Here is a 15,563-nt window from a genome sequence, read left to right as displayed (position 1 = left end):
CATATTTGTTTAATTTTCCAGAATATAGTTTCATAACTGCACTAAGCCCAGTTTCAGAATTCTCTCACAATGGATTTCTGTTTGGGGGGTTATCTTTCAGGTCAGATGCTATTTATTCCGCACTGTATGATGGAACTGACATGATAGAAATTATACGAGGACATGAATATCTTTCTCATCCCTTTGCTGTCTCTTTGTATGGGAGTGAAGTATATTGGACAGACTGGAGGACAAACACATTGTCAAAGGCCAACAAATGGACAGGACAAAATGTTAGTGTGATACAAAAAACTAGTGCACAACCTTTTGATCTTCAAATCTATCACCCAAGTCGTCAACCACAAGGTAAATTAACACTTCTAATAAAAGTGTCATAGTCTTTTTGTTCACAGTCAGATTCTACATTACATACCAGCAATATGAATATCTCTTAAAGGTAAAGGTAAAGGACCCCTCATAGTTAAGTCCAGTCGCGAATGACTCTGGGGCTGTGGCGCTCCTCTCGCTTTACTGGCCGAGGGAGCCAACGTTTGTCCGCAGACAGTTTTTCTGGGTCATGTGGCCAGCATGACTAAGTTTTTTCTGATGAAACCAGAGCAGCACACAGAAATGCCATTTACCTTCCCGCCACAGCGGGACCTGTTTATCTACTCGCACTTTGATGTGCTTTCAAACTGCTAGGTTGGTAGGAGCTGGGACTGAGCAACAGGAGCTCACCCTGTCACGGGATTCAAACCACCGACTGTCTGATCAGCAAGTCCTAGGCTCAGTGGTTTAGACCACAGCGCCACCTGCATCCCCTGAATATCTCTTAGCTAATAACTATTGTTATTTATATGACTGACTTGTTAAATTAACATTATGTGAGTACCACTTCAAATGCTTTTTAATGCTTCCTGTTTTGTGCTGCTTATATAAATAAAAGGAGCATTTCTGAGCAGCATTATTGTTGGATAAATGACATCTTAAAACTTTAGCAATATTAAGAGCACTAAAGAAATCATAAACATTGAGTTAACAGCCCTTTGCATCTGCTTCAGTGAAGTATTACTAGCAATTGGCTGGAAATGGAAGAGAGTGGTTAGATTTTTTTAGCCCCAGGTCAGAACCATAACAAATATTGTTTTAGGCTGTGTTGGTATATTGTATACGGCATTGACCTGGGAACCTTCTCATGTTGCCATTATTGTTAATAGATCAGTATGGAATGGGGGCAAATGTTAACAGCTACTTTTTCCTGTGGTTTATAACGGCTACCGCAGCAGGAACACCTCTTGTGATTTGAGGCAGTGGAAGGGATCACAAGTATCTGCTTCCTTTTTATAAGCCTCTGCTGTAAATAATTGCAGTTCAAAAAGGCATCTCTTAGCATGCCATCCAAATTACAAGTCTTCAGATTATAAAAATATATGTGGAATTATTTTGCATCTATGCAGAAACAGATCATTTACCAGCAGTGCTATTTTTCTAGAAAAGAGATGCCGGAACTCACCACGAACACCTCCCTCGTTCTCTTAGAATGGCAATGGCACCCACCTGAGAGGTGCTGGAACTGAATTCTAGAGAGTTCCGGCTTTCAAAAAGCCCTGCTTACAAGGGAGATAATACTGAAGGGGTTATTCTGAAGCTTTGATGGCTTGAATCCAAAATCCCCATAAACAGAATGCAGTAGAGGAAAGGGATTTCCTATTTCTCATCCCTCTTACAATCCCCCATTTCCCCCTGAAAAGTTGTTCCGGGGGTTTGGGGATGCTTCAGAGCAGTGTGGAGTCAATGTAGGGTTTTCAGGGACAAATTGGTGAAAACTGCTTGACTTTAGGGAGCCTCCACAGGATCTCAGTGTCTTCCAACCCACGTGAGTAAGTACACAATTCAGAACAGAAGAAGAGCCTGCCAGATCAGGCTGGTGGCTCATCTAGTCCGTTCTCAGTAGCTAACCAGATGCCTATGCCGCAAGAAGGACCTGAGTGCAACAGCATTGTCACAGAATTTTGTAGAGTTGGAAGGGACCCTGAGGGTCATCTAAACCAACCCACCTGCAATCCAGGAATCTCAACTAAAGCATCCATGATAGATAGCCATCCAACCACTGCTTAAAAACCTCCAATGAAGAAGAGTCCATCAGTGGCGAACTATTACTATGGAGTAGATTTGTTTGCCATTCTCTTCCTCTCCCCTCTTCTAATATATATTTTTCCCCATTGTCAGCCTTCATTGGTCTCCTGCAGAATACATATATATGTATGACTAGCATGCTCAGTTTACATTTTTAATTCTAGCTCCCAATCCTTGTGCTGCTAACAATGGCAGAGGTCCGTGCTCTCATATGTGCCTGATCAATCACAACAGAAGTGCTGCGTGTGCATGTCCTCATCTAATGAAGCTGTCAGTAGACAGAAAAACATGCTATGGTAAGTTTCTCTCTCTCTCTCTCTCTTACACACATATTCTCTATTAACTACTTAAATTTCAGAGCAGAGGACATGTTGTTCACTGATAACTTTGAGGGTAACTCTTGCCTCACATGAACCAACAAGATGCCCAAATGTATTTGGCTTGTCAAGCTTTGATACTTATTACTTTCACTTTTTTGTTGTGGATGTGTCTAGTACATTCACCGAACTTATCTCTGCAGAACAGGGAGGTTGGCAAGCAGAAAGGGCATCATCAGAAAATGATGAGGCAGGTAACGTGCAGAATGAAAAAAAGTACTTAACAGTTTTTAATCTCAGTGTACTCATCTTCTGAAATGGTCTTGATATCACTTTTGGAGTCTTAAGAACTAGCTCAGAAAGCAGCTTCTAAGAAGAAATACTTTAAAACTATCGTGATGCATTATGAGGCAAACACATTGGCAGGAACAGCATATTGATTTTGCTGGTGCATTTATACCGCATCAGCCTCACTGCTATCTAACACCTTCCCCATTACATCCTAGTAAGCCAGACACAGGCAAACTCGGCCCTCCAGATGTTTTGGGACTACACTTCCCATCATCCCTGACCACTGGTCCTGTTAGCTAGGGATCATGGGAGTTGTAGTCCCAAAACTTCTGGAGGGCCGAGTTTGCCTATGCCAATCTGATGCAGCTGATTGGAGGTCAGGTAAGCACCACCTCCCCAGCACACTGCCTGCTACTGTCATTTAGAATTACCAAATAATGTTATGTCTTTTAACAATACAGTGGTACCTCGGGTTAAGTACTTAATTCGTTCCGGAGGTCCGTTCTTAACCTGAAACCATTCTTAACCTGAAGCACCACTTCAGCTAATGGGGCCTCCTGCTGCCGCCGTGCCACCAGAGCACAATTTCTGTTCTCATCCTGAAGCAAAGTTCTTAACCTGAAACACTATTTCTGGGTTAGCGGAGTCTGTAACCTGAAGCGTATGCAACCTGAGGTACCACTGTATTCTGAACTACAGATACTTGGATTTTTAAAAATTTCTTAGTTCTTTATCTGTTTGAAAACAAACATGGCTGACTTTTTACTTATCATGGGACAATGTGAGCTTCTACTAATGACCAGATGAATGTGCTTACCTGCTTTGTACTAACTTATGTATGAATACCAGATTATTATAATATATAAATGTATAACTTAGATAATCATGAAAACAAAATATAGATTGTAATAATATTCCATTGATCTGCATCTAATAAATGACATACATAATTTTTTACAGAAATGAAAAAATTTCTTCTTTATGCCAGACGTTCAGAAATAAGAGGTGTTGACATAGAGAACCCATACTTCAACTACATAACAGCCTTCACAGTTCCTGATATTGATGATGTAACAGTTGTAGATTTTGATGCAGCAGAGGAGCGCTTATACTGGACTGATGTGAAAACTCAAACTATAAAACGGGCCTTCATTAATGGGACTGGTTTAGAAACTGTTATATCAAGAGGTAAACATATTTTAAATGCTACGTTGCAAGTCCAACTGGTGGACGGGGCTAACAAACTGAACTGTGAAGATCTCACAACACTTTTAATAGCAGCACTCTTATGCCTAAAACATCTCATTGTGATGTTTAATGTGCAAAACTAATCTTAGGTCATTTGGTACAATACAAGGCACTTGTCAATTATTACATAATGCACATATCTGATCTAGTTTGAATCATTCAGCATCCTAAGACTATATTGAGAAATATTTCTTCAGGTTAGAAATGGTGTTGTTGAGTAACTGCATTATAAGAGCAGGAAGGGCTGCAGATCACTGGTGGAGTATGTTCCTTGCACAGAGAAGGCCTCAGATTAAATTTCCACATAGATTTGAGGCAGACTCTTGGCCGAAACCCTGGGAAGCCGCTGCCAGTCAAGTGTAAATACTGAGCTGGATGGACCAATGGGTCTGATGCAGTGTCAAAGAGCATCCTGTGTTCCTCAAGAGCCCTGCTGGATGAGGCCAATGGTCTATCTAGTCCAGCATCCTGTTCTTGCAGCGGCCAAACAGATGCTTACAGGAAGCCCACAAGCAGAACGTGAGCAATACACTAATCCCACTTGCGTCCCCAGCAACTGGTGTTCAGAGACATAACATACTGGGCGTTTTACACAGTCATTGTGACTAGTGTTCTTTTGTAGCCTCATCCTTCATGATTTTCTCTAACTTCTTTTTAAAGCCGTTCAAGTTAATTGCCACCATTAGATCCTGTGGCAATTAATTCCACAGTTCAACTATGTACTGAATTAAGTAATACAGTGGTGCCTCGCAAGATGAAAATAATCCATTCCGCGAGTCTCTTCGTCTAGCGGTTTTTTCGTCTTGCGAAGCAACCCTATTAGCGGCTTAGCGGATTAGCGCTATTAGCGGCTAAAAGGCTATTAGCGGCTTAGCGGCTATTAAAGGCTTAGCGGCTTAGAAAAAGGGCTGGGAGTTGAAAAAATCGCAAGACTCGCAAGACGTTTTTGTCTTGTGAAGCAAGCCCATAGGGAAATTCGTCTTGCGAAGCACATCGAAAAACGGAAAACCCTTTCGTCTAGTGGGTTTTTCGTCTTGCGAGGCATTTGTCTTGTGGGGCACCACTGTACTCCTTATTTAACTCCTGAATCTTCCAATATTCAGCTTCATAGGATAATCCCAGATTCTTGAGGGAGAAAAACTCAACGCATTTTTCCCATGCAATGCATAATTTTATATATTTCTGACATGTTCCCCTGCCTTTCCCCCCCCCCCAAACAAAGAAAACCCAAGTGTTATATAACCTGTAGTCATAGGGGTGTTGCTCCAGCCCCTTGATCATTATGGCTTCTCTTTTTGTACCTTTTCTAGTCTTGCTATATCTAGAACTTTACAAGTGCAGCTACTCTATTAGTCATTTAAATTAAATCTTTTCCCTAACAATACCTAACATGGAATTCATCTTTTTTCCACAACCACCATTTTAATTTAATTCTGCCGCCTTTTTAAAGCCTTCAAACAAGTTCCCAGGAGGATATGGAATTTAAGCATTTTGAATTCGCTCTTAATGATACATACCATAGCAGCAGTTTCATGTTTGTCAAATAATAAGAAACCATTGATGCAGCACTGGGATTTTGTAAGTAATTCTCAAGTTCTAATCCTTCTGCCCTGCATCATTAACGATCTTATGTTGGAGAGTCATCATGGAATAGCTAAGGCAGTGGGTACATAATATAAACTTTAGGATCCACATTTAGTGGTCTTGCTAAGTGAATTCAGTTTCAGTCTAAGGGAAATTAGAACAAACAATCCTTCAAAGATGCTTCAGGGGCAGAATCTTATTTGTAATAAGCAGATAAAGGCCATCGATTTCATAACGAGCTTGTGAGCTGCAGGAGACATCTGGCCACTTTTGATAATAGATTAGAAGGCTGAGCTAGATGTATCTCAGTCTGGTCCAACAAACCATTTCTTAAGTTCTTAAGTTCAATTTTCTCACCATGAAATTCAGCATTGAAGGGACAGATTCATAGTTTAAGGGCATATTTTTTAAAAAAGAAAGAAAAGTAGATACTGCTACCGATCTATGAAAAAATAATACTTAAATTTGTATTGTATGGGACCCCCTTTCACACATTCTCCACTGATATTTTGCAACCAACACAGTTTTCACAGGTGTGTGAACAATGCCTTTCTAAACGCAGAAAGATATGGGAATATGTGGGCCATTCACTGTCCATAGAACTCTTCCACTGGAGGGAAGGAGGAGATTTCATTGCCTTCCCCTATATCTCCCTGTGCTTCCATTGAAGAAAGCTGCTCTGGAGAAGCATGGGACCCTCTGAAACAGTATGGGAGATGGCTCTGCAAGCTGCAGGGTGAAATCACCCAAAATTGCCTCACCCTTCCTTCCACCAGTAGGAGCCTCTGCTAGATCTCTGTCCCTTCCATTAATTGAAAAATTCTTTCTAATTACAAAATGGCAAATGCATCCATCCCATTACCTGTGTTTTGGTCTTCCTGTTTACAATTTCAGTGATATTTAAAACCTTCTTAAAATGAGTGAAAACTTCTTGGTAGAGCTGATTAGGCAACTTATTTGCTGTTTGACATTTTGCAGACATTCAAAGCATTCGGGGACTGGCTGTGGATTGGTTATCCCGTAATTTATACTGGATTAGCTCAGAGTTTGATGAAACACAAATTAACGTGGCACATTTAGATGGCTCTTTAAAAACCTCGGTTATACATGGAATTGATAAACCACAGTGTCTTGCTGTTCATCCAGCTAAAGGGTAAAGTATGATTATTTACACCAATATTTTTGCAATGTCTTTCAGGTGAAATTTAGGTTGATCTCATATTACATGAGGGTTACGTTCTTGCCTATTGTGTGTATAAGCAAAATCACTTAACGCCAGAACACTCCACAAGAAACCGTAAAAACCCAGCAAATCCCTCCAACTTTCTCCGATGACTTGCCAACCTTTTCCGCAACCTCTCCAGCCTCTTCTGATCTCTTTCCAACTGCCTCCAATCTCTCTCTGCACTCCACCAACTCTCCATCCATACCCAAGTGTTCTCCCAGTAGCTGATGGGATTGCTGGCCATTTTCTTCCTGCTCTCGTGCTCTATTTGCTTATTTGTTTTCGGGTGATTTGCATATAGCTGCAATCACATAAGTGAAATCCATGTAAGATGAGCTCTGCTTGTACTAACTAGTAAATTAAGTTATGAAGTGATGCCTCTGTTTCTTGTGCATCGCCATCTTCCTAATATGGATAACCCTTTGTTGGAGTTGGAGTCCCCATGAAATCTACTAGTTGTGTATAGATCACAATTTTCAGAATTCCACACCTACCAAAAGCGGGGGGGGGGGGGCGCGGGGCGGAGAGAGTGGAAGAAGAAATCAAGAATGGGCTTTCCATGCATTCATCTCTGATGGGGATGTTATTTGTTTGAGGGGGGAGGCTCTGTGTTGCTTTTTCACCAATCTATAATGTAACCCTGTGGCATGGTCAGTATATAATGTTACCATACTTATTTATTTAACTAAGGGAAGAATGTGGTCAAAAAAGTATATTGTAGAATCTATACAGAGACGCTCTGGATTCATGCCAATTTTATTTCCAATATGATAATGCAAAACAGAATAGGATTGCAGCTTAATCTTTTTTAATGTAATTTTTGTTTGTCTTGTTTTGTAAAGAAAACTTTTTTGGACTGATGGAAACACCATTAATGTGGCAAATATGGATGGCAGCAACAGCAAAATACTGTTTCAGAATCAAAAGGATCCAGTTGGTAAATATTACTACGATCACTCATTTTCATGTAGAGTTACTTTAGTGCAACTTTCTCTTAAATGTATGATTTTAAGGAGAAAAGTAGGTGACAATGTTTACTGTTTGGCTTGCTGGGTCACAGCTTGTGCTGGACTGAGAATGAGGAATCTTGGGTAATCTGGCTTCCAGATTTCAATTTACTATTGTATTGTTAGAATTGCTGTATGAGTTGTGGAGATACTCCAAGCAGCATGTGAGTTCCATTCTGAAAGGAACAAGTTAAGTGGATAATCAGGGAGGAGGGCAGTACAGAAGCAAGTACACAGCACTATGGGTGAAAACCAGTGGTGTCTGTCTGTTAATGGAATGGACACCATTTACAGAATGGATTTCTCTTCGCCCCTGCAGCCCCACATGCAGCTCCAAAAACTACTCCAGAGGTGTAGGAGGTGGTGGAAGAGCCTGGGGAAGTCATGCTGCACGAGTGGAAGACTGCTCATGTGACATGTCACCTTAGTTTCACAGTAGTATCTTTTCAGTGCCCCGAATCCAAACTACAGACCAAATTTAAAATTCTCTATCCAATAAATCATTCTTGCCAGACTGATAGCATTGATTTCAGCTCTTGCCATTCTGTAGCCAGCGACAAAAAGAGATGAAGGAAAATTTCTCTCTCGTGTTTCTAGATTGATGTATCCATGGTTTTTGATTAATATATACTATTGTTACTAGCGGCTACCGCTCAAATATTTTATCATTATGTAGTTCTAATAACTTTCTCCTGAATGCTGAAAATTATTCATATTGTCATGTACTCTTTCAATTGTATGATACAAGGTCAGATTTGTTTTCTTCTAGAAACTTTACATTATAGCATTCTTCATTTCTTCATCTCATCATTTATTATTGCTTTATAGCATCATGTTTGACAAGCACGGCACGTAATTAACAAGATTATCGTAAATATAATGTGCTTTTGAGTCTGAGAAGTACCAGATAATCTCTTTGAATGTTCTCAGAGTTCTAGGAACACAAAATGATAAATTATTTCTAAATGTCTGTTTTTGGGAGATAGTTTAATTGACTTTTTATTGCTAAGTCCTAAAATATTCACTTGTGATCTATATCACTTAGAGCTATTTTAATGACGCTCATTCTTTCCATGGTCTGGTGATACATGAATGATAAAAGAAACAGTGGCTCATTATTCACACAGAGATAAAAGGGTCAGCAACATTGAAATTTTAACCAAGACACAATCAGAGCATTTCTTGATTACGACATTTCAAATTGTACCCAATGCAGACTAATACATTGGGTTTTTTTTAACACTTCTTATTTGCATTATGCTGTCTGTTTTATGTGCAGGAGGTAGAATAAAATCATGAAATCTAAGTTGGGAAGGTGAAAAGTGAGCTTAGTAGTAGTGTGGGATGGGGATGGGATACTCTAGAGGATTACTGCAGAGGAATGGTAGGGGTTTGGCTAGCAATAAGTGTTTTTAATAAGATATTAATGTTTATTGCAAGAGTATGTAGTGCACAAGCTTATGCAGTTTAATAATAATAATAATAATAATAATAATAATAATAATAATAATAATATATTATTTATACCCTGCTCATCTGGCTGGGTTTCCCCAACCATTCTGGGTGGCTTCCAACAAAATATTAAAAATACATTAAAACATCAGTCATTAAAAACTTCCCTAAACAGAGCTGCCTTCAGATGTCTTCTAAACGTCAGATAGTTGTTTATTTCTTTGACATTTGGTGGGAGGGCGTTCCACAGGGCGGGCGCCACTACCGAGAAGGCCTTCTGCCTGGTTCCCTGTAACTTCGCTTCTCGCAGTGTGGGAACCACCAGAAGGCCCTCAGTGCTGGACCTCAGTGCCCAGACTGGATGATGGGGGTGAAGATGCTCCTTCAGGTATACTTTAATATAGCATTGTCTCTTTAAATAGGTATCTACTTTGCTAACTTGTTACTTAAATACCGCTTATTTAATGCTACTATTACTACACCAAGACAGTTTTGTGGAACCTTTTAAAAACTCTTTTTCCAGATTGCCCTTCTATTTACTCCACTCCAGTTAAGCCTCATGAACACTGTCACTGTGGTCTTTCATTGAAGTCTCTGTTTCAACTCCTACTGACCTATTGAAGTACATGTCTGGTTTTGCTGTCCTGGAATCTTCCTCTGGCTCTCTTACCAAATACCACAGCCTAGCATTGCGTGTTGAAACCAAGAGACCTCCCCCTTAAATAAAGACACATTTGATTCAAATTTTAGTTTTGCTTTTTGGCAGAATTTAGGCCACAACTTTATTGATTACAGAAAAGTGAGTGGTTGCATAGGCTCTGGTTCGACTTGCTCCCTACACCTTGCAGGTAGCGCTGACCCAGAGCTCTAAAATAGGTCAGCCAAGGGTGAACACCTGAGGCAGGTGAAAAGCCTAGGAACAGACTCTGTTCACTCTCCAGATGCTCCCCTTGATTCAGTCACAGGCACAACCCCTTTTCAGGGGTTGGCCAAACCAAGTTGAGTCCCTGCATTCCTTTAATGGAATACCCTTCACATAGGGATGGCAAGACCGTTCTCCCATCCCTATCACCTGAACCAGTGCCCAACCAGAACCTTACAAGTTGTGATGATTTGCTATGCTGCAGGTGAATCGCAAAAGGCCCTAAAATTAGGGAGAGGTGGGTGGGTGTTCCGATGCACAAGCCAAAAGAGAAAGCTCTGGGACACATGCATGGGTTTATATAGGTCCCTCGATCCATTTAGACTGCACCCCATTGGCCAGATTACACCCAGCAACGAGGAACCTACCAATTGGGTGTTGTGGCTATCCAATGGACCCACCCACAGCCAGGAGGTCAGTCTCCAGGTCTCACCACAACATGTGCCCTCTCTTAGGGAGGACACGATTTCCCAGCTCCCTATCACTCCTTGTCCCTCAGCACCATAGATATGTTCTCTTCTCCTCTCTTCAGCTTAAAACAAGTAATTTAGTTAGCTCTGGATTTAGGGCAGTGCAAGTGCACAGGGCACCGAGCCAAAGGTGTGCACTACTATTATTATTACTACTACTACTACTACTACTACTCTACTACTACTATTCTATATTTATGTGTACCTACTGAGAAAATTCATTAAAAAGCAACTGTACCAAAAGGAATTATTGTGAAAATGAGGAATATTTAGTGGGGGGGGGGGACTCCAAATTTTGTTCTCATTCAGGGCACCATATTACCCCAGCAAGTTTTGGGGCCACCAAGCCACTCTGCCTTCCTTTCAGGTATTTGCTTTCCTCCCTCCTTTTCCTCTGCTGTCTTCTTCTTTTGGCTACCCACCAGGAACACCGAGCAGCAACCAACACTGACTGACCTCTGTCTGACTAGCACCCAGACTTATATTCACTTCTTCTGGCCAGTCTAGACAAGCCCTAGCCAATCACTGTGCCTAACTAAGAATTCTAAACCTGCAACTGCCAATCAGAATATGCACATCTTTGTTCCTTCTTTTGCATACTGGTAATTCTATCTCCAACCCCTCCTCAGTTGTCAGTTAATGTCCCCCAGGGACAGTTAAACCGACTTCCATCTGACCAGACAGAAGACTTCGCCCACCAAGCACATTGCAATACAATAACAGAATACATTACACAATACCCATTAAAACACAGTTTTGAATAAACAGGATTTCTTCACAGGTTCATAGATGGACTATGTCAAGAGGTTAGAAATGCACTGATTAGTCACATCCTGGTTAGTCTATGTGGGGCTGCCTTTTAAGACAGTTTAAAAACTCGAACAGGTGCAGAATGCTGCCACTTTGTTGCTGCTGGCTGTTAGGAAACCAGAGTACATATGATACCATTACTGTATCAGATGCACTGGTTACACAATCAAGTAGATATGTATTATCCGGCAGTTCTGAAATGCAAGAATGAAATCTGCCCAAGGTGTATTACACCATCAGCAGTTACATTGCTCTGTTCCATATATTTTACTTATTCTGTATGGAGTTAAATACCACGGGGATAGGGTTCTAAAATAGATTTCTTTAATGTCATCCAATATTAATCTTGGCAAGATCTTTATCCGCATTCAGTTCCGTTCTATGTCTAAATCCTGGCATAAATATTTCCTTACCCACTTGCTCATAAATGTTCCTGGTGTATTAGAGTTGTGACTTTGAGGTGCTGTGGGTAGGTTGCTTCTGTGTCCAGTAAACTGGAAGATTTTCACTTGAGGCCCTGGTGGCTTCTATGGCTAGGAGTGACTATTTTTATCTCCTGTAGGTTCAACAGCTATGACCATTCATAGATTAGGGTAGCCTCAGCAATCAGTGTAGTAACCCTGGACCACTATAGCTTCAGTAATCCTTGCCCCTGAAACATTACAATCAATTGGTCTGCTATGGTGCATTCTACATAGGACTACCCTTGAAAATGGTGGGCAAGCTGTATTTGGTACAGAATGTTTTTGCTATGATTTTAAGTGGGTAACAAAAAGCGAGATCCAAAAGGAACTGCTTGAAAGAGCAGCATAGAATGTTTGTTACCTTGCCCTATTGTACAAAGATGAGCTTTCTAATAGCGTTAGTAAAGCCACAAAATCTAGAATTGTAAAGAAACAATAATTTATTTAATCTGAAATCTTTCTTTTATTAGAGGTCACTGGATTGATTTTTGTTTTGAGAAAGAAAGTGTTCAATGATTGAGTGGTTTATGTTTTTTCTTGTTGGTTTTTAAAATCTTACTTACTTTGCCAGACCTTATAATCATAAGCAAATTTTGAAATACAAGTGCATCATAATCTTGTCAGAACACCCATCTTGCATTCTATGAGTGAGTACTGGTACTGAGTGAATAATTGCAGCCTTCAGGCAGTTTCGGCTGAATGAATTTTGCTGCTCTTAAATAAAAATAAAAATTCAAAGCTAATCCATTGTTTAATATTCCTAATTTAGATTTATTGCTTGATTTCAGAAGTATTAAGAGCAAAAGCTTTATTCATTAATTAAATGAACTCATTAATTAGAAGTATGTGGTTGGAGTCATTAATTAAAAGTATTTTCCAGTTTATACTTCCCTTTCCTGATGAGAGTCCCCCGTAAAATCTGTTTTCAAATAAACATGTTATCTTCCCTCACACATCTCAATCTTCCACTATGTATGTTTCTTACACTGTGCACTCTTTATGATATAGAGTGACTGTAGTGGTGCATAGAATGCAAAAATACTGGCCTAGACCAAAATTCTGTGCCAACAAAAATGAAGTTATTTAACCTAATACTACAAATTCAAAGTAATCAATTTCATATATCTTTGCCAATCCCACTGTAGGAAGAAGGGGTCAGTTTTTGCCCATTCTTTCTCCCCTACAGTTTCCTGAAAATGTGCCTCCACGAAGATGAATCAGTGTAGTCTATGGCACACAGGTCTGCAAGGGGATGATCCTCCATCCCCTTACTACTGCACTGAGCCTCTACTGAATATCAGTCTCTGGAGTCCTTCCATTCACAGAAGGGACAAGCACCCATTGCCTGCTAGCAGTGGAGAAGAGTAAGGAGCCATTCTCTGGTAGTCCTATGATGGCAATATTGCTAGGCCTCCATCTGATTGTGGTGACCCATAATGAATTTCCCACATATTTCTGATCTAGTTGTCAAGGAAGGGTGGAAGGAAAGAATTTTTTCCCCATGCTCTCTGCTTGTGTGAGACAAATATAGAACTGAGAAGAACCTTATACAGCAGCCTTCACAAACTTGGCACCCTCCCAGTATTTTAGATTACAACTCTTATCAGCTCTAGCCAGCATCAAAACATCTGGGAGAGAACCCGTTTAGTGAAGGCTGCTATACAGAATGCCTGCATAGTACTATCAGGTTCTTATCCTAAAGTGTCAACATATGCTTTTATATCATGTTTTCTATAAACCTGCGGCTTGCTTAGTATTCCACTTCTCCATTCCCCCCCCAAAAAATGCTAATCTAGAACACAGCAACAGTAATTAATGCTAAGCAATCATATTAAGTACCTTTTCTAGAAAGAATTGTATGGTGACCATATGTTTTCTCAGAACAGTAGACAACAATTGTGACACTCCACCCTAGTCTCAGAGCGATACAAGATTCCAGGGGTTCTAGGCAATCACCCTGGGTTCTTGCTTCCTTTTAGAAATGAGGCACAGCACAGACTGTGGTGTCTTTAAGATATTATGATTTATTTCCACATATATACAACCTGTGATGCTGGGGTTCACAGCATCAACACCCCATACGGTCTTTATTTCTCCCATAGCCATAGCCTTGGATTCAAATAGAAATCAGCCATGGCTCTCTGTCTCTCTCTGCCTTTCCATCCTGCAGCTTTTTGCATCCAGCTTCTAGCTCATATAACTCCTCTCAACTTTGGCTTTCTCTGTTGAGGGAGGGGGCTCTACCCATTTGCCATCTAGCACGAGCCCTTTGATACTTTGTTGTTTCAATTAGCTATTAGCATTTGTTGGATCCAGGGATTAGAAGTGTCTGGCATCCAGTTTGGCACCTCAAGCCTCGATTAAATTCTAACACTTAAAAGGATCCAGGAATTTAGAGGTCTAGCACTCACAAACTCACAACACTATTCAGCCAAATAAAAACTTAGCTTGCTGTTTGCCACAAACAGTTCTTTACTTTTTAGATGACTTAAAATTTGTGGATAAATTTTGCTATTGTGTAAGCAATAAAAATAAAGCATAAGTTTTAAATTGTTTCAAATATGCTTCATGTATTTTATTTTTTCAGGTTTATCTATAGATTATGCAGAAAACAGGCTTTATTGGATCAGTTCAGGAAATGGAACCATAAACCGATGCAATTTAGATGGTGGCAGTTTTGAAGTAATAGATTCAATGAAAGAAGAACTAACGAAAGCTACAGCCTTAACCATTATGGGTAAGTAAACAGCTAAATAAGCATGTTTGATATTCAGCATTTCATTTTCCTGTCAGCCTTTCAAAGTAACTCCCACGTTGCTCTGAAAGTACTTTCTTAGTGTAATTTTTTGAAGTTAGCCTCTTTTGTTTTAATTTTTTGGTGTAAACTATTGTTTGATGGATAAATTTTCATTGAGCTATAGTATAGAAATCTTCTTTTAAACTAGATGGTTTTAGAAACTTTGGAACTTAGGTGATTTGGGGAGTGCATTATTTTTATCCATGGGAGTCTCTTTGCTCCATAGTGAATATAACATTATCAGTTATAGCCCCTTTTCCATTTTTGTAACAAACCTTTCCATACCTCCCTTTTTGGTATTGTGGAATATCCAGCTTTTAGTATTTAGCTGTGCAAGTAAGTCAGGGCTGCTATTAAAGAAGCAAGATCAGTTTCTAGAATTGCGAGTTTAGGACTGGTACAGGTATACCATGCCTCATCCATTAAGGACAGGGACCAGAGGTGGAAGAGCCTAGGGCAGCTCAGCCGGTAGAGCATTACACTATTAAATTTAGGTCTGTGGGTTCAGACTCCACATTGGGCAAAAGATTCCTGCATTGTAGGGGGCTGGACTAGATGACCCTCATGGTCCTTCCCAATGCTAGCATTCTATGATTCTTGCAAATTGCTTGATATAAATACTGCTCTGAACAAAACTGAGGGCGAATCTACATTCACGTTTAATGCTAAAAAAAAAAAAGTTAAGGAATGGTTCTGATAACCATATAGCCCTATGACGTTCTTTTTAAGAATGTGTTTTTAAAATGTGACACCAGAGCGCTCTGCAGAGCAACTAGTTGTGGTTCAAGGACCCGGTCCCCGCTTTGTGGAATGAAGACACACAGACGCAGTGTATAAGGTTAATGGGCAAGAAAAGGCCAC

At 40.1% G+C, this 15,563-nt stretch overlaps 1 protein-coding gene across 1 annotated transcript in view; it reads left to right on the top strand.

Moving 5' to 3' along the window:
* The window catches only part of LRP1B (LDL receptor related protein 1B), a 755,078-nt gene that overhangs the window by 592,960 nt on the left and 146,555 nt on the right, over nucleotides 1-15,563 (top strand). The window contains exons 27-32 of the mRNA XM_083702321.1: nucleotides 101-345; nucleotides 2,280-2,411; nucleotides 3,684-3,911; nucleotides 6,534-6,708; nucleotides 7,623-7,717; nucleotides 14,493-14,642. Of these exons, the coding sequence (XP_083558447.1) occupies nucleotides 101-345; nucleotides 2,280-2,411; nucleotides 3,684-3,911; nucleotides 6,534-6,708; nucleotides 7,623-7,717; nucleotides 14,493-14,642 (1,025 nt within the window). The remainder of the gene's footprint in view (nucleotides 1-100; nucleotides 346-2,279; nucleotides 2,412-3,683; nucleotides 3,912-6,533; nucleotides 6,709-7,622; nucleotides 7,718-14,492; nucleotides 14,643-15,563) is intronic.

This window comes from Podarcis gaigeae (genome assembly GCF_964106915.1).
Source record: "Podarcis gaigeae genome assembly, chromosome: 1".
NCBI lineage: Eukaryota > Metazoa > Chordata > Lepidosauria > Squamata > Lacertidae > Podarcis > Podarcis gaigeae.
The sequence above is the reverse complement of the archived record's forward strand: the minus strand, read 5'-3'. Positions and strand labels throughout refer to the sequence as shown.